General features: G+C 39.0%; 1 protein-coding gene across 1 annotated transcript in view; it reads left to right on the top strand.

Annotated features, from left to right (window-relative positions):
- The window catches only part of LOC121383490 (voltage-dependent calcium channel type A subunit alpha-1-like), a 176,526-nt gene extending 152,624 nt beyond the window's left edge, over positions 1–23,902 (top strand). The window contains exon 3 of the mRNA XM_041513563.1: positions 23,644–23,902. Within this exon, the coding sequence (XP_041369497.1) occupies positions 23,644–23,902 (259 nt within the window). The remainder of the gene's footprint in view (positions 1–23,643) is intronic.
- The last annotated feature ends 853 nt before the right edge of the window (positions 23,903–24,755 follow it).

Raw genomic sequence — 24,755 nt, 5'->3', positions numbered from 1 at the left:
ATTTCAGCAAGACCAGGCTTCGTAAACGGACGATTTACGTACGACATAATGCTATAGTCGAAATGACATACATTACTATTAGCATTACAACAGTGGCTATTTTAAAATTCAAATAAAAATGGCAGTATCGTCATGGTTTTCGAAATGTTTTTTGTTTTCTAGAATACCGAGTCAGTGATGTTATGTTTTAACAAATGTTTTAACAAATGTTTTATATGATCCACTAAATTAATGTTGAAACTATGAAAATAATAATAGTAATAATGATTATGATGATGATGATGATGATAGTGATAGATGGTGATGATGATGATGATTTTGATGATAATAATGGTCACCATGTGTCTTCATTTTAAAATGTATATACAGCTATTTTGAATTATGTTTGTATATATTCTACGAAGAACTCCTGTTGTTATCTTGTCACTGTAAATACCCACTGTACAATAATTCCTTATATGCTGTCGTTTGACGGCTTGAGTGTACCGAAATAAAGTTTCAAAGTTTCATAGTCAAATATTTTGTATACAAAGGTGGACATAGCACGTAATTATCAAGCTAATTATTTTCACAAAAAAAAAGGAAAAGGTATTAATGATATCAACATAAGGTATTGCTCGAGCCATCGTTTTAGCGATTCGCCATACTGGACCCGAGGTTATATCTTAACATCAAACAGGAAATGTTTTAAAACGCTTTCTTGGATCAAATGATATTGTAACGTTGTTAACATAACTAGTATTACAGGATATTGTGGTGTTACTTAATAGCAAGATCTAAGATATCTCTAAATGAAAACTATTTCTGTGTAGATACTAAATGATGTAAAACAAGGAATATATTTCGTCTTAATAAAAGAAATATGAACGACAAGACCGTTATCAGCGATCACGACCATATCGCTGCACAGTGCAAAATAGGAATTTGACAAAATCATGATTGATTCCATGAATCTCTCTGTAGTGTCTCCTCTATGGGAGGACAGCCACTCCCGAGAAGATCCTTTATTGGACAATGCATCCTTCTTGTAGCGCCACAAATCAACGACTAGTATTACACAACCAGTGTTGCCTTTGAAATGTGGTTTTATGCAGAGATCTGTGGCGCTTCACATCTCCGTGCAAAGATCAAGGCTTGGACCTGATGATGGACTTTCTCTTGTTTCTACCGGCCTCGGTGGCGTCATGGTTAGGCCATCGGTCTACAGGCTGGTAGGTAATGGGTTCGGATCCCAGTCGAGGCATGGGATTTTTAATCTAGATACCGACTCCAAACCCTGAGTGAATGCTCCGCAAGGCTCAATGGGTAGGTGTAAACCACTTGCACCGACCAGTGATCCATAACTGGTTCAACAAAGGCCATGGTTAGTGCTATCCTGCCTGTGGGAAGCGCAAATAAAAGATCCCTTGCTGCTAATCGGAAAGAGTAGCCCATGTAGTGGCGACAGCGGGTTTCCTTTCAAAATCTGTGTGGTCCTTAACCATATGTCTGACGCCATATAACCGTAAATAAAATGTGTTGAGTGCGTCGTTAAATAAAACATTTCTTTCTTCCTTTCTTTCTGTTGTTTTTTGTATATCTGCCTGTGGTGAATACATTTACAATATACTGGAAACATAATATATTTGTTGTTGTTGTTGTTGTCGACGTCGTTGTCGATGTTAGCCAAATCCAGTGAATTGGTTTCAATACCAAATCAGGGCCGTAGCTAGGATGGGTTTTTACGGGTTTTTTTTTTTTTTTTTTTTTTTTTGGGGGGGGGGGGGGTGCAACTGAGTAGATAATAGTCTAAAACTCCTTAAATGGTTAAGAAGAGAATTTTCCTTAAGTTTCTATATTTTTTCCGGATTTTGCCCCCTCCCCCCGCAGCTAGCTACGGCCTGGCAAATGTCAGTTGTTGCTTCGTCTGGTCGGTAATTAATATTCACCGTCCTTGTTCTGAATTTTCGTCTTGCAGATTGCTTAGCCTGGCAATTTCCAAATGTTCTGTGGTTTCACTATGGATTTATTAGGTCAGTTTTTGTCAATCTCTGCCCGAGAGGTAGTCCAGGATGGACACGAACAGACCCATAGAAGCTGTAATATTATGTCATCCGATTCACACGGCGGGATGTACTCCCGTGTACGAGTGGTAAAGCGCTCGCCTGATGCCCGGTCGGTATAAGGTCGATCTCCATCGGTGGGCCCATTGGGCTCTTTCTCGTTACAGCCAATGTTCCGCAACTGATGTAACTAAGTCCGTGGTATGTATTATCCTGTTTGTGGGGTGATGCATATAACAGATTCATTGCTGCTAATCGAAACGTTTCAAGTGGCGGCAGCTGAAAAACACTCTAAGTATATGTGTGCACCTTAATATTATGTTCCACGCCATATAACCATTTTTAAAATGTGTTGAGTGCGTCGTAAATAGATCATTTTTAACAGTCTTAATTGTCCCAGAAGAAATATACGTAGTATTAGGGTGTGGGGCCCTAAATCACAACCATACAAAGTATAGATACTATATTGTAGTAGCAACATATACAGGCATGTCTTGTAAAAAAAAAAAAAAAAAAAAGCTGAATTGGGTAATTGTTTTAACGCATAAAAGTATTATTAAAAAACTTCTAGGACATCAATTTATTTTTAAAAAATATTTTTTTTTTCTTTCTTTCTTTCTTTCTTTCTTTCTTTCTTTCTGATTAACACGAGGGATTTAACGAACTTGAACCCGCGCGTCCGAGCTAAGAGGTATCTGTTTAAGTGACCAGTGCCCCATACCCTGAAGGCGCAGTGGTCCCTGGCTGTGTCTTGTCAGCCGTCACGCGATGACCTATAGCACTGACAGCTGCACGTCTCACAGGACCAGACGGCTAATGACGAAAGCTTGTCCAAACCGAACACTCTTGATGACGACTCTTTAAAAGGTTGAATTCCGTCACTCAACGCATTCCCTGTCTTGGACAGAACTGCTGTTGACACCGGCCTCGGAGGAGCAGTGGTTAAGCCATCGGACTACAGGCTGGTAGGTACAGGGTTCGCAGCCCGGTACCGGCTCCAACCCAGAGCGAGTTCTTAAGGGCTGAATGGGTAGGTGTAAGGCCACTACACCCTCTTCTCTCTCACTAACTAACTAACAAGTAACCCACTATCCTGGACAGACAGCCCAGATAGCTGAGGTGTGTGCCCAGGACAGCCTGCTTGAACCTTAATTGGATATAAGCACAAAAATAAGTTGAATTAATTAATGCTCTTGACAGACGTGCTTGAACAGTTCTCTGATGGAAGCATGGCAAAAATTGCCCACACACGCAACGTATACCGGCCTCGATGGTGTCGTGGTTAAGCCACGTGACTTAAGGCTAGTAGGTACGGGGTTCGTATCCCGCTACTGGCTCCCACCCAGAGGAAGTTTAACGACTCGTTGGGTAGGTGTAAGGTCACTACACCGACTTCTCTTTCAATAACCACTAAGAAACTAACCATTACCCCCACTGGCCTGGACAAATAGCTGAGGTGTGTGCGTCCACGACAGCGTGCTTGAACATTTATTGGATATAAGAACGAAAATAAGTATAAAACGAAAACCAAGGCATTTTGGTCAGTTACGCTGCCTTGTTGTTTGTTACGCTGCCTTGTCAGTAACGTTGCCTTGTACCCCAGTGGTAAAACGCTCGCCTGATGTGCCGTCGGTTAAGGATCGATCCCCGTCGGTGGGCCCATTGGACTATTTCTCGCACCAGCCAGTGCACCACAACTGGTATATCAAAGACCGTGATATCCTGTATGTGGGATAGTGCTTATAAAAGATGTCTTAAGCTTGCTACTAATGGAAAAATGCTGCCGGTTTACTCCCTAAGACTATGTCAAAACCACCCAATGTTTCACATCCAACAGCCTATGTTTAATTAATTAATGTGCTCTAGTGGTGTCGTTAAACAAAACTTTAACTTTCAAAGCATTTTTTCAGAACCGTCTAGCCCTCCCCTTATTGATATGTTTTAGTGTACCACAACATATCAATAAGAGGAGGGCTAGAGGTGACTCGAGCTACTTGGAATAAATACAGCCGTGATGACATGCATTCACGAATCACTGAGCCCAGTTTATTAAACCTCGTTTGTCCTGTGTTACATGCGTGTAGGCCTAACTATATATATTTACAATGCAACAACCTACGTTTAAGAAAAAAAACCAGGCTTTGAAAATTCGGTCGAAAATGTATATTCACGAGATTCGAACCCACTGAATCGATTTGTGAAGTTCTGGCTGTCTCTGACGTTAAACTCACGACCTATGCATACTAGAATAAATACGTCTATGGTTGTATATATTATATGGGTTGTGTATATAAAACATGCGCCTTTCATCGCCAAAACTGTTCTTAACTTCTACTTTGCAATCTGGTGGGGGGGGGGGGGGGTTAGCTAATATGATATGCAAAACTAGAAGCATCTTTCCTATCAAGGGCCTCTTGTTCTAGTTGAGCTGCCGATTCATAATCAAATGGATGTTAGGTAGAGTTGCATTATAGTGGCACAAAATGGCAGCATCCCTGTTGTGCGTGGACCTATTATTACAATTAGTAAATAAGTAATTAGCATTTCCGACTGGAGGCGACAGGAAGGTAATTGATTTATTGTTGGTATTCCAAAAGCGCTTATTATCAAACCGCGAATATTTCGCGGCTTACGTAATCGCCTTAACCGTGCAGGTTTAGGAGCGGTGTCCAATAATTAGAATTCCTGCAAGACGCCGATTGGTGAAAGAAGGTCCTTTTTTATTTTTATCCACTACTCTATCTAGACCGTCGTCCACACTGCTTCGATTTTCCATTGGAATAGAGTCCCGGTTAACATATAGAATTCCAATATTGGCAAGAGTATTGATCTTTCGTGAATGTCTTTATTTGTCTCCGCTTGCAGCTACTAGCAGTGGTGGGGTTGGGTTTATATACATATAAACATTAAAGGGACATTCCTGACTTTCCTGCATTGTAAGATGTTTCCGACTTATAAAATATTTCTACGATTAAACTTACATATTAAATATATTTTCTTGTTTAGAATATCAGTGTCTGTATATTCAATGTGTTTTCTGGTCGTTTAAATTTAATGCTCTGTCCCTTTCGGTAATAGAGTATATTGTGTGTGTGCGTGCGTAGCGTATGTGCGTGCGTATGGTGTGATGTGTGTGTGACAATAAAAATTTAATGTGTGTAGAGATTGTGTGTGTGCGTGCGTGCGTATGTGCGTGCGTATGTGTGACTGTGTGTGTGTGTGACTGTGTGTGACAGTGTGTGTGTGTGTGTGTGTGTGTGTGTGTGTGTGTGTGTGTGTGTGTGTGTGTGTGTGTGAAAATAACTGTGTTCACACTCACACAAGTTAAACAGGTTTAACTATACTGAAACACCTTTGGTTGGAAACGACGAGCGTTCACACATGTAACAGCTATACCGGTATAGTGTAGTATAGTTTGTTTGTTTTAAACCTTGCGGCTCATAGGCATACAATACACAATGATACCTAAACAGAAATATATACACGAGATATCGTGTATTTGGAGGATAGATATTCAGATGAGTTGAGAACGTAAATATGTTGCCTGTTTGAGATATTTACCAAAATTACAGTTCTTTTGTCTTTTGAACAAATAATAATTTTACAATTTTATACGCCGATAGTTTAAACTGATAATATTTCTTAAAGGGACATTCCTGAGTTTGCTGCAGTTTTAAGGGAATCATCCCACTATCCCTGATTTCACTAGCCCTGGTACCACTAGCCCTGAAAAATTACCAATTAATGGCTGCCATGGATGTTCCATTTATTTAGACTACTCCCCTGTACATATAAACTATTAATAAATGTCTTGTTTTTCTGATTAGGTAGACACAATAGATGATATACCCTTTTAATGCCTCAATTGAAAACGTGGAGTACTTACTTAATCCTCTTCGTATAATTCCTTTATCGATAAACATGTGTTGTTTTAATATCACTATTACTGTCAATATATAATTAGTAGGGACCTCTATTTATGAATGTTGCAAATGAGACTATACAGATAAATGCTCGCTGTGCGTTATGGCGGAGGTAACTTTTGTGAGGGCGCCAGAGGCAATAAAGTAGCAATTTTGGATGACTATGTCTTCCATAAGAACGCACAAGTAAAGGCGGGCATGAAATGGAGATGTAGCGAGACTAAGAATTTGAAATGCAATGTGTTTATTGTAGTATCTGAGGGGTTAGTTGTCAGTTAGTTGATTTAGTTTGTTTATAATCGGGATGACAACCGGTGGCAGTAACAGCCAATATGACTGACAATCTGGGGCTAATGGAACCAGGGCTAGTGGAATCAGGGCTAGTGGGGCTAACTCGTTTTAAGATGTTATCGACTAACAGAGACTTTTTAACGATTGTAATTACATATCAAATATATTTTCCTGCATAACATATTAGTGGATGTATATTAAATGTGTTTCTGATCGTTCTAATATTTGTAGTAGCGTAAATTTCATTTTATTTCCTAAAATATTTTTTTTCCGTACATACGAAATTATTTGAAGACAAAATCCAGTTTGGGTTTCTTACAAATATTAAGACGACCAGAAACACATTGAATACACAGACACTAATATTCTAAACAAGAAAATATATTTAATATGTAAGTTTAATCGTGGAAGTATTTTATTAGTCGAAAACATTTTACAATGCAGCAAACTCAGGAATTCCCTTTAATATAACGAGATTGTAGATCTATATACAATGTACATATCCAAATAAAGTGATATTCATCTTATATGTTGTCCTTATTGCACAATTTATATTTTCTTTCTGATCTTTCTATGCCGTAATATCTTCCTTGTTCAATAAGGTGAAAGTGTAGTTATTATATTCGCACTTGCACAAGCCATCAACACACCGATGGACTATGAGTGAAGTGTAGCCATTATATTCGCACTTGCACAAGCCATCAACACAATGATGGACTATGAGTGAAGTGTAGCCATTATATTCGCACTTGCACAAGCCATCAACACAACGATGGACTATGAGTGAAGTGTAGTTATTATATTCGCACTTGCACAAGCCATCAACACAACGATGGACTATGAGTGAAGTGTAGTTATTATATTCGTACTTGCACAAGCCATCAACACATCGATGGACTATGAGTGAAGTGTAGTTATTATATTCGTACTTGCACAAGCCATCAACACAACGATGGACTATGAGTGAAGTGCAGTTATTATATTCGCACTTGCACAAGCCATCAACACATCGATGGACTATGAGTGGAGTGCAGTTATTATATTCGCACTTGCACAAGCCATCAACACAACGATGAACTATGAGTGGAGTGTAGTTATTATATTCGTACTTGCACAAGCCATCAACACATCGATGGACTATGAGTGGAGTGTAGTTATTATATTCGCACTTGCACAAGCCATCAACACATCGATGGACTATGAGTGGAGTGTAGTTATTATATTCGCACTTGCACAAGCCATCAACACTACGATGAACTATGAGTGGAGTGTAGTTATTATATTCGTACTTGCACAAGCCATCAACACAACGATGGACTATGAGTGGAGTGTAGTTATTATATTCGTACTTGCACAAGCCATCAACACATCGATGGAATATGAGTGGAGTGCAGTTATTATATTCGTACTTGCACAAGCCATCAACACTACGATGAACTATGAGTGGAGTGTAGTTATTATATTCGTACTTGCACAAGCCATCAACACATCGATGGACTATGAGTGGAGTGTAGTTATTATATTCGTACTTGCACAAGCCATCAACACATCGATGGACTATGAGTGGAGTGCAGTTATTATATTCGTACTTGCACAAGCCATCAACACATCGATGGACTATGAGTGTTGTGTCGTCGCTAACGCGCTTACTACTTATTCTGGTTGTGACGGCACTGTCACTTCCGCCTTATACTGCTTTAACTATATATAAAACAGTTTAATCTGTTTTAGTTATACCAGTTTAACTTAACCACAAACCGAACTGATTTAGCTTTACCGGTTTAATTATACCGGTATAGTGAAAACATCGGGTTTACACTTACATTTTAAACAGGTTTAGTTATATCAGTTTAGTTAAATTAGTTTAAAGTGAAAGAGTGAACGCAGCATGTGTGTGTGCGTGTGTATGGCTTTATGTATGCGTGTGCGTGCATGCATGTGTGGTTGTGTGTGTGTGTGTGTCTGTGTATGTGATGATCAACTCGACACCCACACCCATTTAGCGGCGGACTAAACCTAATCAACACTGTCCCTGCTGTTCGTCATTCGAATTTGATACCAATATTCCAGTCAGCAACTGTCAGCCCCCATCTCCTGTTCCACGAAATCTTTGCATTTGATGATGCTTATTGCGCACACCGACTGCAGTGATAATTATATACACTGTGGTCTAACTCCTAACGTCTCGAATTACCACTGTCTGGGTTGACAGTCTAGGATAGAGGTTTATGGTTGGTTACGTTCCGAGATGTAGATCAGTGGTTGAAAGTTCACCTAAAGTCCAGCTGGCTGCAGGATCAATTCCTCTCGAAGGAACAGTCGGGATTTAAAATATTTTTTTTAGGTTATTGGTTGTTTGTTTTTGCTTTTGTTTGTCTGTGTGTTGGGGATGTCAAGGCCGTGGTAGTTTTGATCAAATAGCAAACAAAAATTCCTTCCTTGCTGCTATTCGGTTGGAGTAGCTTATGTGGTGGCGGCAGATTTTGTCTCTAAACTGTGTCAAAATAACCCAAACCACTGGTTTATCAATGATCATGGTATGTACTGTCCTGTCCGTGCTTTTGAAATGAGTAGCCTATATGGTGACAGCGAGGTTCTCTCTCTCTCTCTCTCTCTCTCTCTCTCTCTCTCTCTCTCTCTCTCTCTCTCTCTCTCTCTCTCTCTCTCTATCACTCGCCCTTGTTGTCTCTATCTCTGCCTCTCTGTCTCTATCTGTATCTCTCTATCTATGTCTGTCTCTCTCTCTACCTCCCTCCCCCTCTCTCTCTACCTCCCTCCCCCCTCTCTCTCTCTCTATCTCCCTCTCTACCTCCCTCTCTCTCTCGCTATACCTCCTCCCCCTCCCTCCACCCCCTCTCTCTCTCTCTCTCCCCTCCCTCCACCCACCCCCTCTCTCTCTCTCTCTCTCTCTCTCTCTCTCTCTCTCTCTCTCTCTCTCTCTCTCTCTCTCTCGTGTCCGGTGTTCTAACCACTGCATCATAGTACCCAGTAACATTATAACCCTAGCCATGAATGAATGAATGAATGAATGAATGAATAAAAAATACATCGGCTATTTGGTGTCAAACAAAGGTAAATAGAAATGAATCGAAGCCCTGGCCGTGATGTCCGTGTAAAAGTCGCACTTCTCGCTAATATACGTGTGTGCAAATAATGCATAAATATCACACTGTGAAACGGCGACTGATAACAGCGGAAACATAATATTATCAGTTTGTTAAACAAGCAGATGGTTTTGTTGCTTTTGTTCTCGTTTGTTTTTTCGATTTTTTCTCTTTTTTTTCTTTTTCTTCTATTTTTTTTCTTTTTTGCTTGTTTGGGATTTTTTGTTGTTTTTTTGGTTTGTTCCTGTTCAAGTTTAAAACAAAAAAATTCATTGTTTTTGTAGGTTTTTTCGGCTTTTTTTCAAAAATTTCAGCTATTTCCTGGGGTTTTTTACTCTTTTTTTTGTTGTTGTTATTGTTTTTTCTGGGGGTTTGTATATGGGGTTTCTTGTTTTGTTTTTTTTGTACTTTGGGTTGTTATTCTTTGTTTTGGGGGTTATTGGTTGTTTTGGGGGAGTGGGGGTGGGGTGGATATTTGTTTTTGCAAACTTGATTTTTTAAATTTGTTTGTTTTGTGTTTTTGTTGCTGTGTTTAGTTTTTGTTTGTTTGTTTTAGGAAAGAAAAAAGAAGTTATATTTAACAATATGTTAGCACATTTGAAACTACGGCTATTTTGTGTGTCTTGAGTGTGAGATACGTACACTTTTACATAAGACTGCAATGCCTCAGTGAACCCATTCTGTGACAAGTGATAAATGTAGCGGTTCTCCTCTAGTCTAATTAAATATTTCGGGGCGAGACGTAGCCCAGTGGTAAAGCGCTCGCTCGATGCGCGGTCGGTGTGGGATCGATCCCCGTCGGTGGGTTCCATTGGGCTATCTCTCGTTCCAGCCAGTGCACCACGACTGGTATATCAAAGGCCGTGGTATGTACTGCCTTGTCTGTTGGATGGTGCATATAAAAGATCCCATGCTGCTAATCGAAAACAGTAGCCCATGAAGTGGCGACAGCGGGTTTCCTCTCTCAATATCTGTGTTCTTTAACCATATATCTGACGCCATATAACCGTAAATAAAATGTGTTGAGTGCTTCGTTAAATATAACATTTCTTTAAATATTTCTGCCTGTACCCAATAATAATAATATAACGGCTGAAACCCAATTAAATGTTCTTGGCAAACTCCTCATCTATCTTGTGTCTCATGCTACGGTTAGTTGGTTTGTGTTTTCCCTCATCTTAAGCGGTAGAAAACATTTTCTTGTTTAAAACATAGGCTGATGGTTTACATGGTTTGTGATGTCCTGCCTGTAAGAAGAAAGTGCTAAAAAAATTAGTGGCTTTCTTCTTAAGACTCAGTCAAAATTACTAAATGTTTAACGTCCAATAGACGATGATTAATAAATCAGTCATCTTCATAAATCAAGGTTAATATTCGTTCCTCGTATTCAGCCTTGATACATGTCGTCAAGAAATCGTGCCACAAAATGCTTAAATTGCATTGGATGCGATGAGATCTGATTGCAACGAATCGCAACGCTCCTTATAGATTCCCTTGTTATTGTAAACAAAGATGGCAGCGTCAGCGTCCGTGGGAACGTGTCGTGTTTGTCACGATATGTTAAAAAAAAGGTTTCGGCGGTTAATTTTTGATATTGCTTTCAAGATTGTCACATGTTACTGATGCTGTGATTGGTCAGCGATGTCATCGTGTAAGGGACATAATCGGTGTTACAAAGTTTCTTCCAATAGAGGGCGCTAGTAGTGGATATCAGTAATCTTGACTACATGTATCAAGGTTGAATACGAGGAACGAATATTAGCCTTGATTTATGAAGATGTAAATCAATGTGCTCTAGTGGTGTCAATGAATCAAACTTTAACTTCAACTTACATCTCCTCATTAAATATAACTTGTTTTCATTCAAACTGGAGTCGAGGGGCGAGGCGTAGCCCAATGGTAAAGCGTTCTGCTGATGCGCGGTCGGTCTAGGATCGATCCCCGTCGGTGGGCTTATTAGCCTATTTTTCATTCCAGCCAGTGCACTACGACTGGTATATCTAAAGCCGTGGTATGTGCTATTCTGCCTGTGGGATAGTGCGTATAAAAGATCCCTTGCTACAAATTGTAAAATTTCCTCTCAAAGACTATGTCAGAATTACCAAATGTTTGACATCCAATAGATGATAAATAAATCAATGTGTTCTAGTGGTGTCGTTAAACAATTTTATGAAGTAAAATAAAAAATGACTTCTACAACCATTAGCACACGACCGCAAACACACTGTATATACAGACACTGATATTCTAAACAATAAAATTTATATTTTAGTCGCCAAAATTGGCGTCTTAGTCGGTAACATCTTACAATGACCCAGGATAGTTCCTTTAAAGGGACATTCCTGAGTTTGCTGCATTGTAAAATGTTTCCGACTAATAAAACATTTCTACGATTAAACTTACATGATAAATATATTTTATTGTTTAGAATATCAGTGTGTATATTCAATGTGTTTCTGGTTGTCTTAATATTTGTAAGAAGCCCAAACTGGATTTTGTCTTCAAAAATATTTTTTAGGAAATAAAATGAAATTTAAGCTAATACACATATTAGAACTACCAGAAACACGTTTAATATACACCCAGTAATATTTTATGCAGAAAAATATATTTAATATGTAATTACAATCGTTAAAAAGTCTCTGTTTGTCGATAACATCTTAAAAATTGCAGCAAACTCAGGAATGTCCCTTGAACGATACAATTAGCACACATCTTTCATTCTGCCTTTTGAAACCCGAGCAGGACGTCCCAATCTCATTCGAATTCGTCACGTGCCCAGGAGAGCGGTTTAGATTGTCACTGAATATGAATACGCAAATGTGCACATCACGCAACTCGGTTCAGACACGTATCTGCAGTGACGATCCCAAACTCGGTCTGTCACTAAATGCTGTTATTCGGAGCCCACTAGTAAAGTGCTCGCCTGATGATCGGTCGGTCTGGGATCGATCCCCGTAGGTGGATCCATAGTGCTATTTCTCGTTCCAGTCAATGCATCACGACTGGTGTATCAAAAGCGGTAGTTTGTGCTATCCTGACTGTAGGATGGTGCATATAAAAGATCCTTTGTTGCTAATGAAAAATAAAAAGAATGAATCGGGTTTCCCTCTCTAAGATTATGTCAGAATTACCAAATGTTTGACTTGCAGTAAACGACGATTTGACTCAATATGCAGTAACGTCGTTAAATAAAAAAATGTTGTCGTTAAAGCTTAAAAACAAATATGAAAAAGGAGTATGACACTAATGTATATTTTAAACTACGGCTAGTGGTATCCAGCATATGGTTATTTCGACACTTTTGGTTCAAGGTGAGATATAAACATTGTTTGCAGCAGCCACATATGCTACACCTACCCTGTATTCAGCAACTCTTACGTGCCTACATCATATCAAGGTTCAGGCACGTCTGTTGGGGCCCATTTTGTAATAAACTACCCATTCTGTAATAAGTACCCCATTTTGTAATAAACTACCCATTTTGTAATAAAAAAGACCCATTTTGTAATAAGTACCCATTTTGTAATAATAAAAGGCCCATTTTGTAATAAAAATAGGTGCCCATTTTGTAATAAAAATAGGTACCCATTACTAGTATGCGTGAACGTATAGACAGACATGGAATACCCCTTTTGATATACTGGGGTGATATCGAACCTTCTCGGCGGACCTGACTACCATTAGTTTTGTTCCGTTCCAACCAGTGCCGCACGATTGGTATACCAAAGGCCGTGGCATGTATTTTTCTGTTTATAAATAGGAAAGTGCATATAAAATATCCCTTGCTGCTTTTTTCAGTACGATTAGCCCATGAAGAGGCGGAAGCGGGTTTCTTCTCTCATTATCTTTGTGGCCCGTAACCATGTGTCTAACCACATATAACAGTAATCAAACGAGTTTAGTGCGTCGTTAAATAAAACATTTTTCTTGTACCTTTGATGTATTTCGCCAATTCTGTAATATTTTCAGGATGTAAAATCTAAATAAAATTCCAATCCAAAATGCATTAAATAAAAGGGAATTGACTGCCGCCACCACATCCACACTCCAAACCCAGGTTATATGTTTTTAAAGATATACCCTTGTAGGTTATATTTTCACCTCTTGTTAGCCTGAGTTAGGATGGGATCTTTATGACAACAAAACGAAAAAACAAAACCCAGTTATCTTTCTAAATTATTTGTTCTAGCATATTAAAGGTTTGGATATAATTAGCCTAACTGAAAGGATAAAGAAAGCATAATTTGTTTACGAAGTTTCCTTCAAAACAATTGTGAAGGGTTGATTCTGAACAGGCAGTTAGAAACCAGGGAACCTGGGTGTGGATGGGGTGGAGGTGGGGGGGGGGGGGGGGGACAGGCTTCTTCTCTACTCCAGGAGCATATTATTTAGGTTATGTTCTCGTTGATAAGTAAAACGGGATCGCAAGTATTGTTCGGTACATGCAAGTACAAGACAAATCTAATTTTCTGACATTAATGGAGGACTGCGTTGTCATGGGGATCCGATCCTCTGCAAGGATGGAACCAGGACCTGGTGGAAATAAAACTATAAAACAGATGTAATCAGCACATTTTGGTTTAACCAACGGACTAGTTGGTGGAGATATACAAATTGGACTCATTCATTCGTTTACCACTTTCTTCTACCTTCCTAGAAATGCAATAATTGGAACAAAAATGTTGAAGTCTGTCCATATACGGCTGCAACACTGCAACAATCGTAACTACAAACAAATACTCACAACTTTCTTTTAACTTTGTAATTGCGAATTATTGCGAGTTGGTATTTTCGTGGTTTTAATGTAAGACGCATGTGCAAGTAGATGAAGGTATATCGTAATAATTACTCGTTAACTATTTAATTCAATTAAAATACGTATTCGTGATATTGCGAGTTATTTCAGCCATTACTAAATGTTGTATAAAACAAAAGAAGGCTTTAAATCACAACCGATTTATTTATTACAAAATGGATCCCATTTTATTACAAAATGGGTACCTATTTTTATTACAAAATGGGTCCAGTTTTATTACAAAATGGGCACCTAGTTTTATTACAAAATGGGCCTTTTTAAATACAAAATGGGTACTTATTACAAAATGGGTCTTTTTCATTACAAAATGGGTACTTATTACAAACTGGGTAGTTATTACAAAATGGGCCCCAACACACGTCCATCCCACATCAGATCTCCTGCAAGGCCAGTGGTTGAGCATGGAACAGTTAAAAAGTTAAATGTTCTCTTGTTTAACGACACCACTAGAACACATTAATGTATTAATCATCGGCTACTGAATGTCAAACATTTGGTCATTGCTGATGATGCGAAGTCTTAGTAGAAACCCTCTACATGTTTCCACTAGGAGCAAGGGACTCTATATGTACTTTCCCACAGACAAGACAGCACATACCATAGCCTTTGATATATAAGTCGTGGGGCACTGATTGCAACGGGGGTAAAACAATCAGAGAATGGATCCACTGGTGTGGTTCGATTCTACGACGTAAGCACCTCAGGATGGGGAATTTGGACTGGAACAAACAAAGCCATCGAGTCCAGCAATGATGGTCGATCCCAGGACCTGTCGTAGCCCAATGCTAGAGCTCTACCACCGAGTTACATCCCGTCCGTTTAACTTGAAATGGCGTGACATACATTTAAATAATACACTTTAACGACGTCTCGTGTTGGGGGTTTTTGTTGGGATTTTTTATAGCTCCGATTTATCAGTTCTTTGGGATTGTTTCAGGATGCCTTAAAAGCCGCACACGTCACAGTGCGGAACCCCTCGAGTCGTTTTAAATTAACAGACTATCGATTGTGTTAAAATAGGTCCAAACTGTGTGCGATTTTTCTGCTGGAAGTGCGACTCACAGCGTCTTCAGTGATGGAAATCGATAAACAGCGTACAGTGCAGAGAGAGAGAGAGAGATGGCAGAAACTACGATGGCTCGGGCCAGTATTTGTCATGTACATGTAATTGTATTCACCAGAAGTGACATCGGCATACAGAAATGAACGGGACTCCACTCCCAGAGTCCGTATCGTGAACCTCGTTAGATCAATACCTACCAGTATCGATCGCTTACAACTCTACGGTCATAATTGTGTCTAATCGTATGTGTATGTGTGTGTATATATATAATATATATATACAGTCCAGCATCGGAAGGCTTTACTGCTTTCATCATATGACCTACATATCTGCTGATTATAAAAAAGAGGATATATATAGAGATATAGATATAAAACGAACCTCAGTTCTTGAGTTACCAATCATCAGTGTTTGCCTAGAACGTCTATATATATTATAGCACGCGCCCGGTGTGATGTCATCTTGTTAAATTGGGACCGGACCAATAATATATTTGGGAATAGCGGTGTACGATTGGTAGACTGGCGCCAGCTGGGTTGTTACCGTACACTGGAACGCTTGTCATTAATAACCCATGCCTTCTCGTGATGCTTGCGATGTGGGGCTCCTTCACTGACCGTTAGTCGAGCTGCTAACGGGTGTTTTCTACCGACCGACCGACCGCTCGTTTGAACTCGCACTGACACATATAGCCAGAGGACGAGCGTATATACCCGCCATGATGATGATGATGACACAGAACTCTTCAGCTGGATGAGAGGATGTGTAGCTGGACGTCTCTCACACTGCATTCCGAGCTTTAGCTGGTTGTTTTTATAGACCTGTCATCGCTCTTCACGGATGGCGAGGATGTTGTTTTGTTTCTGTGTGTCGTCAGTAGGAGGCGGGTCCGTCATGGAAGAAACCTCGGTGGTCGTGTGACTTCCCGTAAAGAGTCGCGAGTGCTTAAAACGGTAATGCACACTCATTCATCATCATGCGACGCCAAAACCAAAGGATTACGATTTTTCAGATGTTGCGATTATTCTGTAATGGAGGTTATATAAGCGGCGGCCATTGTTGAAAGGGTTCTGCGAGAATTTGTGAATTATTATTATTGTTGTGTCCTGACAGGACGATTAGAAAACAGAAACCTTCGAATTGTCCAGGAAACGATGGGATGTTGCTTGGTTTGATTTCAGTCACGAAGCTTCGAAACATTTAGAACATAGAGGTAATATCAGTTATATAGCATATTACGATATTTAATTTATCAATTATGCACTTCTGTCAAAAGAACTATTTTAAATTATGTAACTGTGCCATCATGTTAGTGGTTAAAATGAACTTATTCGTTGATAATCATGCAAATTATTCATGTTGCTTACAGTTAATAAATTATAGGTTCTTATTTCATCTCTATCATTATATAAAAAACACTATTCAAAATATTACCTATTAATTAAATGTATACTTCATTCCTGTCCTGTTGGAAGAGCTGGCAAATATCAAAACCTGCGACCACGACAGGCGTGCGCTACAACAGCTTGCACTGAATGTGCACGTTAAACCTATTTAACTTGACTTGTATACTTAATAATTTAAGTACAGTCTTCAGAAATCCACCAGAATTATCCGATCTCATCATATATACCAGTTCAAAACTATTATTATATTATTAATTAGCTCATGGATGCTGTATACTTTAGACACATTCGTTGCAAATGCATGTAAACGATTCATCTCGATCACTATATTCAATTATTCAAAATTAACGTATTGCTTATTAAATATATAAAGAGTTCCATTGCCATGGTTACAGTTACTCTGACATAATTGTTCTAAAAATGAACTACGTATGCCCGATCATTTTAAATTTTTTTTAAATCAATGATGCAACTGAATATTGATTTTAAATAAGTACACCCGTAACCCGATTGTTTGTGTTGTCCGTGCTAAATCTACAAGGTTGTAAAGAAATGACAAAAAAGACAACAAAAAAATGGAAGAAATTTGCGTAGAAACGTATTTTAAAAATAGACTCCATTCAACGTTTGCATCTTGCCCCAGCTTGCTATATCATTAAATTATTATACTAATTCCATTATCTCATTTATATATGTATTTTCAGTATAAACATACACTCTTAATTTCATTCAATTCCCCAATGGGCATACCTGATAGTAGAATACTTGGGGGCGCATTTGATTTATGAATGAATAACTCTTGGCGTATAATAATATGATCGAAATTATGTTTATTAACACGTGTTGCGTAAGCGGTAACTTTTGCCGAACAGAACGACATCTGGTGTGTGTTTTGTTTTCTTTTTGTTTATAATACATGCCAGAACTACGCTGTTGGTAAATCAGTAGCAGTGTACGTTGTGCTGTATCACATTAATCACATCAGGGGCTGATCTAAAGTGGTATTTTGTCGAGGGTTATGCTTCACGTTATCGGAAATTATATGTAAATAATGTCTGCAGGTGTGTCCACGAGCATCACCAAGATTTTCTGCCAAAAACAAAAAAGGGGAAGCCGTGGCCATCATGAACCTTGTCCTTGCTGACAAGAAGAACCATCAACCCACTAGAAAAAAAGAAGAGTTTGTTTTGTTTAACGACACCATTAGAGCACATTGATTTATTAATCATCGGCTATTGGATGTTAAACTTTTGGTAATTTTTGACATATAGTATTTAGAGAGGAAACCCGCTACATTTGTTTTTGATTAGTAGCAAGGGATCTTTTGTATGCACCATCCCACAGACAGGATAAGCCACTAGAAGTAGAAGCCTCCCCGTGGATCCGTCGCTGCATTTTGGATCAGCCAGCGCATCGCAAAGCCGGACAATGTCAGGAGACTGTGGTCATAGATGTTTTGCCCAGATCGATACTGTTACATGCTGCACACCGAGGAAGCGTGAGCTCCAGACCTCTGAAATATTGGCTGTACGAGGACCAAGCGGCAACTGGGAATGGCAATAATCGAATTGCTATTGGCCAAATAAAGAGCGTCTTGTACAGAGAGCTTGCCCAGTAAAGCGGCTGAAGTGTGCGTCAGAGAAATATATATCTATTTTTCTTATATCTATAAATAGAACAACACATTGAAGTACTGTAGTGTAATCATCGATTATATTGTACTTCATTTGGTTTCCGTGACCTTCGTTCATATTCGTTTCCTGGTTTCGACATGCGGTTAATTAGCAGTAGTTTATTTGACAAGGTATTTCAGTGAACAAAACATCTGTTATTGACATTGTATAACACTATACGCAGACCTTGACCACACTGAAGCCTATTTGATAAACATAACTCTTTGTTTAGTGTCATTTTATAACCCCCTGTTTCATAATATATTATAAACAATGTGTGTTTAGCAAGCAGACCAGGCTATCATAGTCCAAGACCAACTCATCTACTACAAAATGACCTGCATTAAGAAGTCATCTGTTTAAAACTAAGAGACTAGGTAAATGCAGGTTTAGGGATATTTTTTTGCTTTGGGAGGTATTGTTTTTCAAATTATTGGCATTAATAAACAGTCAGTATGTTATCAAGTACTGCGTGTTGCCATTATGGAAATTGCAGGCGGCATTATAAATTATTCATTTCCAGAAGTAGTACGTCTTTGCATCAAGGACAATCATCTGGAACATTGCTATATCTGTCTCAACGATCACGCTGATCGTTCCCGTGAGGCTGGTTCAAGCCTTCCAGTCCTAACTTTCTAGGACATTAAATAAAGGATTGCAATGAAAGTAAATATGAATTTAAATTATAACGTTTATGCAGAGAGAGAGAGAGAGAGAGAGAGAGAGAGAGGAGAGAGAGAGAGAGAGAGAGAGAGAGAGAGAGAGAGATTGATTTATATAGGGCGCACGTGTGTGGAGGTGTGTGTGGGGTGCCTGGCTGGGGTGGGGGGTGGGGTGCCTGATCCTCCACTGATCCTTTTTTAAATCAGTATTTATATATCTATTTGCCAAAGTCAGACTATTCAGCACTGACTGGACTGGTTTTAAACGAAAATATCAGCCTCGCAACTCAAATCGTTTTGGAAGGTTATTTCAATAATAAGACCGGCCTCGGTGGCGTCGTGGCAGGCCATCGGTCTACAGGCTGGTAGGTACTGGGTTCGGATCCCAGTCGAGGCATGGGATTTTTAATCCAGATACCGACTCCAAACCCTGAGTGAGTGCTCCGCAAGGCTCAATGTGTAGGTGTAAACCACTTGCACCGACCAGTGATCCATAACTGGTTCAACAAAGGCCATGGTTTGTGCTATCCTGCCTGTGGGAAGCGCAAATAAAAGATCCCTTGCTGCCTGTCGTAAAAAGAGTAGCCTATGTGGCAACAGCGGGTTTCCCCTAAAAACAGTGTCAGAATGACCATATGTTTGACGTCCAATAGCCGATGATAAGATAAAAAATCAATGTGCTCTAGCGGCGTCGTTAAATAAAACAAACTTTACTTTTTTTTTCAATAATAAAGACTGGGTTTTTGTACAGAAGGAATTAATCTGAATCCGTTGTTCATAGATGGTTGTTATAGGGTTATATTTTAAGCACGTCTTAGACCAAACAGTACGTAAATTATGCTGTTATGGCAGCCAAAACTGTTATGGTATGTTAAGGCATTGGTAACGGTATGACAGGTCATAAGTTCTGCGATGGTATGTATGCATGTCCATAATATCACATCTGTTCCAATATGAACGCCACAACAGTGATATTGCGATACGAAAGTCGCAATATGTTAAATACATAATACAATACGAAGACGATATTTTTTGCGATATGAATGTTACGATGTGGAATACGTACGGAGTGCAGGGGAGGAGGTCTAGGTTGTGGTGAGTGAAGTTTACAGGGGGTCGAGTCATGCTCCCCCGGAAAATATATTGAAAAAAGGGAAGAAAATTAGCTGGTGTGTGTGGCTGGAGGGGTGGGGGAGGAGGGGTCGTTCCCGTACCCCCACCCCTGCACACGCGCCTCTAAAGAGCATATTGCGATATGAAAGCGACTGTTGAGATGACATAATCTGGAAGTCACGAGGGACTAGGTGTTGCTGTCACGACGACGAAGACAGAGCCTGTTTTAAAGTCACGATATTAAACGTAATCCTATAGCGCCGCACGTGTTACAGCCATTAAACGTATATGGTATAGCTTGGTCATAGTAACCGTAACGCCACTAGTGTACTAAACGATATTCTTACGTTGAGCGGTAACAAAGCCGCCATCGAACACGCTGTGCTGTGTGAAGAATGGTACATATGATAATATGGCCATAAGAGGAATAAATATTATAAGCATTCGATACTGAAGCCAAACACTTACCCGCACTAAGAATGGGATGCAGCATGCATTGCACCTCTGATACAAGAGAACCGTACGATTTAATACGTTTGAAGACCTGATTTTAAGCTCCGCGGTATTATCCACTGATGCCCAAGATAAGGTAATTGTAATAGTGTGTGTATCAGTGGTGGATCCAAATGGATGTTGAAAGGGGTCCAGAGCACGTCATTTTGGTTTTTACTTTATTCTGTTTCAAGTTGTAGTTTTTTTTCCATTACCACATATGTATTTGTTTCTTCTTCTTCTTCTTCTTCTTCTTCTTCTCCTACCCCCTCCTCCTTCTACTACTGCTGCTACTTCAACAACAATAACAACAACAACAACAACAACAACAACTACTATTATTACTACTACTACTACTACTATTGTCATTTATATCGCCATCATCATCACCACTATCATCATCATCATCATCATCATTTTTAAAAATTGATTTCCAATTCTAGGACAAGTGTATTGCATGTTCTATTCTAAAATAGGTAAAATAGCTATATGTTAGATGATGAACTATATATAGAATATTCTGAAGTTGGGTTTTGGTTTTTTATGCATAGATAAAGAAACGGTGCATTACAGGTAATTAAAGGTATAATTAAAAAAACAAAAAACAAAAAAACAACAACAAATAAACGGTTTAGAATTCTAAGCACACCAATTGTTTATTTTTCCACCACAGTTGCCAGGGCTGATTAAATATGCACTCAAGACTCAGTGCTAGAACTTAGCACGGATTCAAACTCCATACATTATTGCATTATGCATGAAACTTAGTACGGATACAAACTCCATGCATTATTGCATTATGCATATGATTATAATCGTCTTATCCGCCTACAAAAAAAAAGAGAAAAGAAGTAAAACTGTTTTGGAAATAACAAAACCAAAACTAGTACAATGCAATTTAGAAAACAGTCGGCTCAGAAATAAATAACTTGTAGTAAATTTTATAGTTTGAAAAAAGGCGATCCCTGTGGGACGGACTATAGTATCATCCATTTTTTCACTCTGTCTTGACTGTTATCATTTTGAAAAATATGGGGTCGGTTTGTCTATTGATACAAAATGTATACATGCACTCAAGGTTTTAACAGTCTGGGACTTTATATCTTTAACGTCATGGCAACGCCGTACAAATTGTATGGGTGTCAAGTCATTAGAGACAAAAATGCTAAAACAAATATACACATAGATTCTTACTGGCTTTGGCCTTAGTTGCAAGACTGTGTGAAATAGTTTAAGGAGTTTGTCACAATAGTTCATGCATATATAACTAACAAGTGTTTGCTAAAATTAGAAATCAAATTAGATATATTTCTAGTCATCCTGGTGTTTGTAGTAGATGAAAATGCATTTTGTGTGAAACAGAAAAAAGATATGCAACTTGGGAACTAGGTAATTGATTTCGAGGATTATGACGTTTAACTTTGTAAAACAGATGAGGTTGGGTCCGGCTGCGAAATTAATAAAACATATTCTGTCTCTTAAGTGTACGGAGTCCCGTGCTCAAGCGATGTAATGGGTTGTTGTTGTTTTTGTTTTTTTGCTTGTGTGGGTTTTTATTTGTTGTTTATTTTAGAACAGCCGCAACTTTCAAAATACGAGTTGCCTCTTGCTCTCCAGGGTTGTGGACAATAATAAGACATAAGAACAAAATAATAATGTAACAATAATATTAGAATACTAGTTTCTGGTTAGGAAATACAGCGGTCATAATAATATAATAATTCTAACTTGTAAAGCAATCAGTACCTTCTACATCCCGATACTTTTGTTTTTCTACGTCCCAGTACTAAGAGTATCAAACACAAGTTCTTTTTATTAGTTCGTGATTAGGAAATACACGGCTTATAATATGATAAAATAAAGTCTCTGTCTAAAAACCACAATTAAAAATCTTAAGTTAATAGGCTCAACGTTTCATCAGCTAAATGCTGACATCCTCAGGAGCAAACGGCTTATAATAGCAATGCTTACTTGTAATTAGTGTAAAATTAGTACCTTCTACATTCCGGTACTGTTTCTGCTTATATCGGCCTCGGTGGCGTCGTGGTTAGGCCATCGGTCTACAAGCTGGTAGGTACTGGGTTTTGATCCCAGTCGAGGCATGGGATTTTTAATCCAGATACCGACTCCAAACTCCGAGTGAGTGCTCCGCAAGGCTCAGTGGGTAGGTGTAAACCACTTGCACCTACCAGTGATCCATAACTGGTTCAACAAAGGCCATGGTTTGTGCTATCCTGCCTGTGGGAAGTGCAAATAAAATATCCCTTGCTGCCTGTCGTAAAAGAGTAGCCTATGTAGCGACAGCGGGTTGCCTCTAAAAAACAGTTTCAGAATGACCATATGTTTGACGTCCAATAACCGATGATAAGATAAGAAAATCAATGTGCTCTAGTGGCGTCGTTAAATAAAACAAACTTTACTTTTTAAAACTTTTTTTCTGCTTATCAGTTTGTGGTTAGGAAATGCATGGCTCAAAATAGTAATTATAACTTGAATAGAAATTAGTATTTTTTACATCCTTTTGTTTTTCTATCTCCAGTACTAACAAAAGTTAAACATTCTACTTCCCGAGCCCAGTCAAAACACCAAGACCATTACTGGCATTAGAATATATTCAGTCACATCCTCATCAGACGATGATCCAGTCTAAGGCATAGGTGTAATGGCTCCCACTTTTGTAGGGGGACATGCTGGCTTTTGCCCGAATTAAACGAAAAAACCCGAATTTGAGTAACAAAATGTATTCACATTAGCATTACTACCAAACAGCAAACAGCTATAATTATAGGGTTGCCAATGAATCACTACGCTTTTTACATGGATTATAACTGATTTTGAAGGTAGAATGATGGATATAAACGGTGAAAAGGTTTCAGGTTATCACATTTTGCCCGAATATCTGTATAATTTTTGCTCGAATTTGAGATTTTGCTCCAGCACTAGGGAGGCAACTCCCCCATCCCCAATCTCGTACGCTTATGAGCAGAAGAGGATTCAGTCCAAGAAACCAAACATGATTATTAATTAATTTATTTATTTATTCTTCGTGTTTCAGAATGGCTACGTTTCAGGCGGACAGTCGCGACACGGATGGGGACTACTCGGGGGACGGGTCAATGAGACACCTGTCCCGCCGGGCTGCGAACCTCAGTCTTCCAGGCATGGGAATTACCGCCAACAGGTCCCTCTTCATCTTTAGTGAGGACAACTTCATCCGCAAGTATGCAAAGATCATCATAGAATGGGGATATCCTTTTTCAAATGCATGGCTTTTGTTGATACTTTTTTTTTTCTTCTTCAAGCAACGTGGGTAAGTACATTTCTTGTTCTATATTTTTGTTTGCCATGATTGTGTGTGTAATATTTAGGCGGTTTGTTTATACATCAAAAGAGAGGGTGAAGAGGTGCCATATACCCCAACCCATTGTAAATATTGAGTTCCATTAAAACTATTGTTTAGAAAATCCAAATAATGAAAAAATATTTGATCTTTTTACCAGCTCACTAATTACAAAATAATAACTAATCACGGCCACTCCGCTATATATGCCCAAACAATATTATATATAATAAGTATATGGGGTGAGGGCTAGAGAGAGTGAGAGAGTGTGAATGAGACTGAGAGAGAGGGAGGAGAGAGGGAGAGAAAGGGTGGGGTTGGGGGAGGGGAGGGGAGGGGAGAGAGACAGACAAGAGGAGAGAGAGGGACAGGCGCTAGTGTGCGTGTTTATGCTTGTGTTTGACATGTTTATGTATGCCCGTAGTACGTATGTTTTGTGTACGTGTTTACATTCGTCAACATTTATATGTTTCTGTTTATGTCTTTGTTTATGTGCATGACATCTCATATGTTTATGTACAATTTAGTATGGCAACATCTTCCATTACCAACTTACGTCACTAATGCTTGCTATAGAAATTTCGACACGGCGATTGGATAACCATTATGGATTGAAGCATCTGCTTAATAGAGCTGTTGCAAAGTGCTATACTTCAGTATTCGCAAAAAAAAAAAAAAAAAAAAAAAAAAAAAAAAAAACCCGCGGGGCTTTCTTGCTGCTATCTGTTGTCGTCAATACTCTTTCATCGCAACGTTTGCGCCAAATTCGCCCTGCGGACATATGGCGTGTTCTCCGTGACCAGGTGTTGCAGTGACGTGTTGTAAAC

The sequence above is a fragment of the Gigantopelta aegis genome, chromosome 10 (genome assembly GCF_016097555.1).
Source record: "Gigantopelta aegis isolate Gae_Host chromosome 10, Gae_host_genome, whole genome shotgun sequence".
NCBI lineage: Eukaryota > Metazoa > Mollusca > Gastropoda > Neomphalida > Peltospiridae > Gigantopelta > Gigantopelta aegis.
This window is presented reverse-complemented; position numbering and strand designations above follow the sequence as displayed.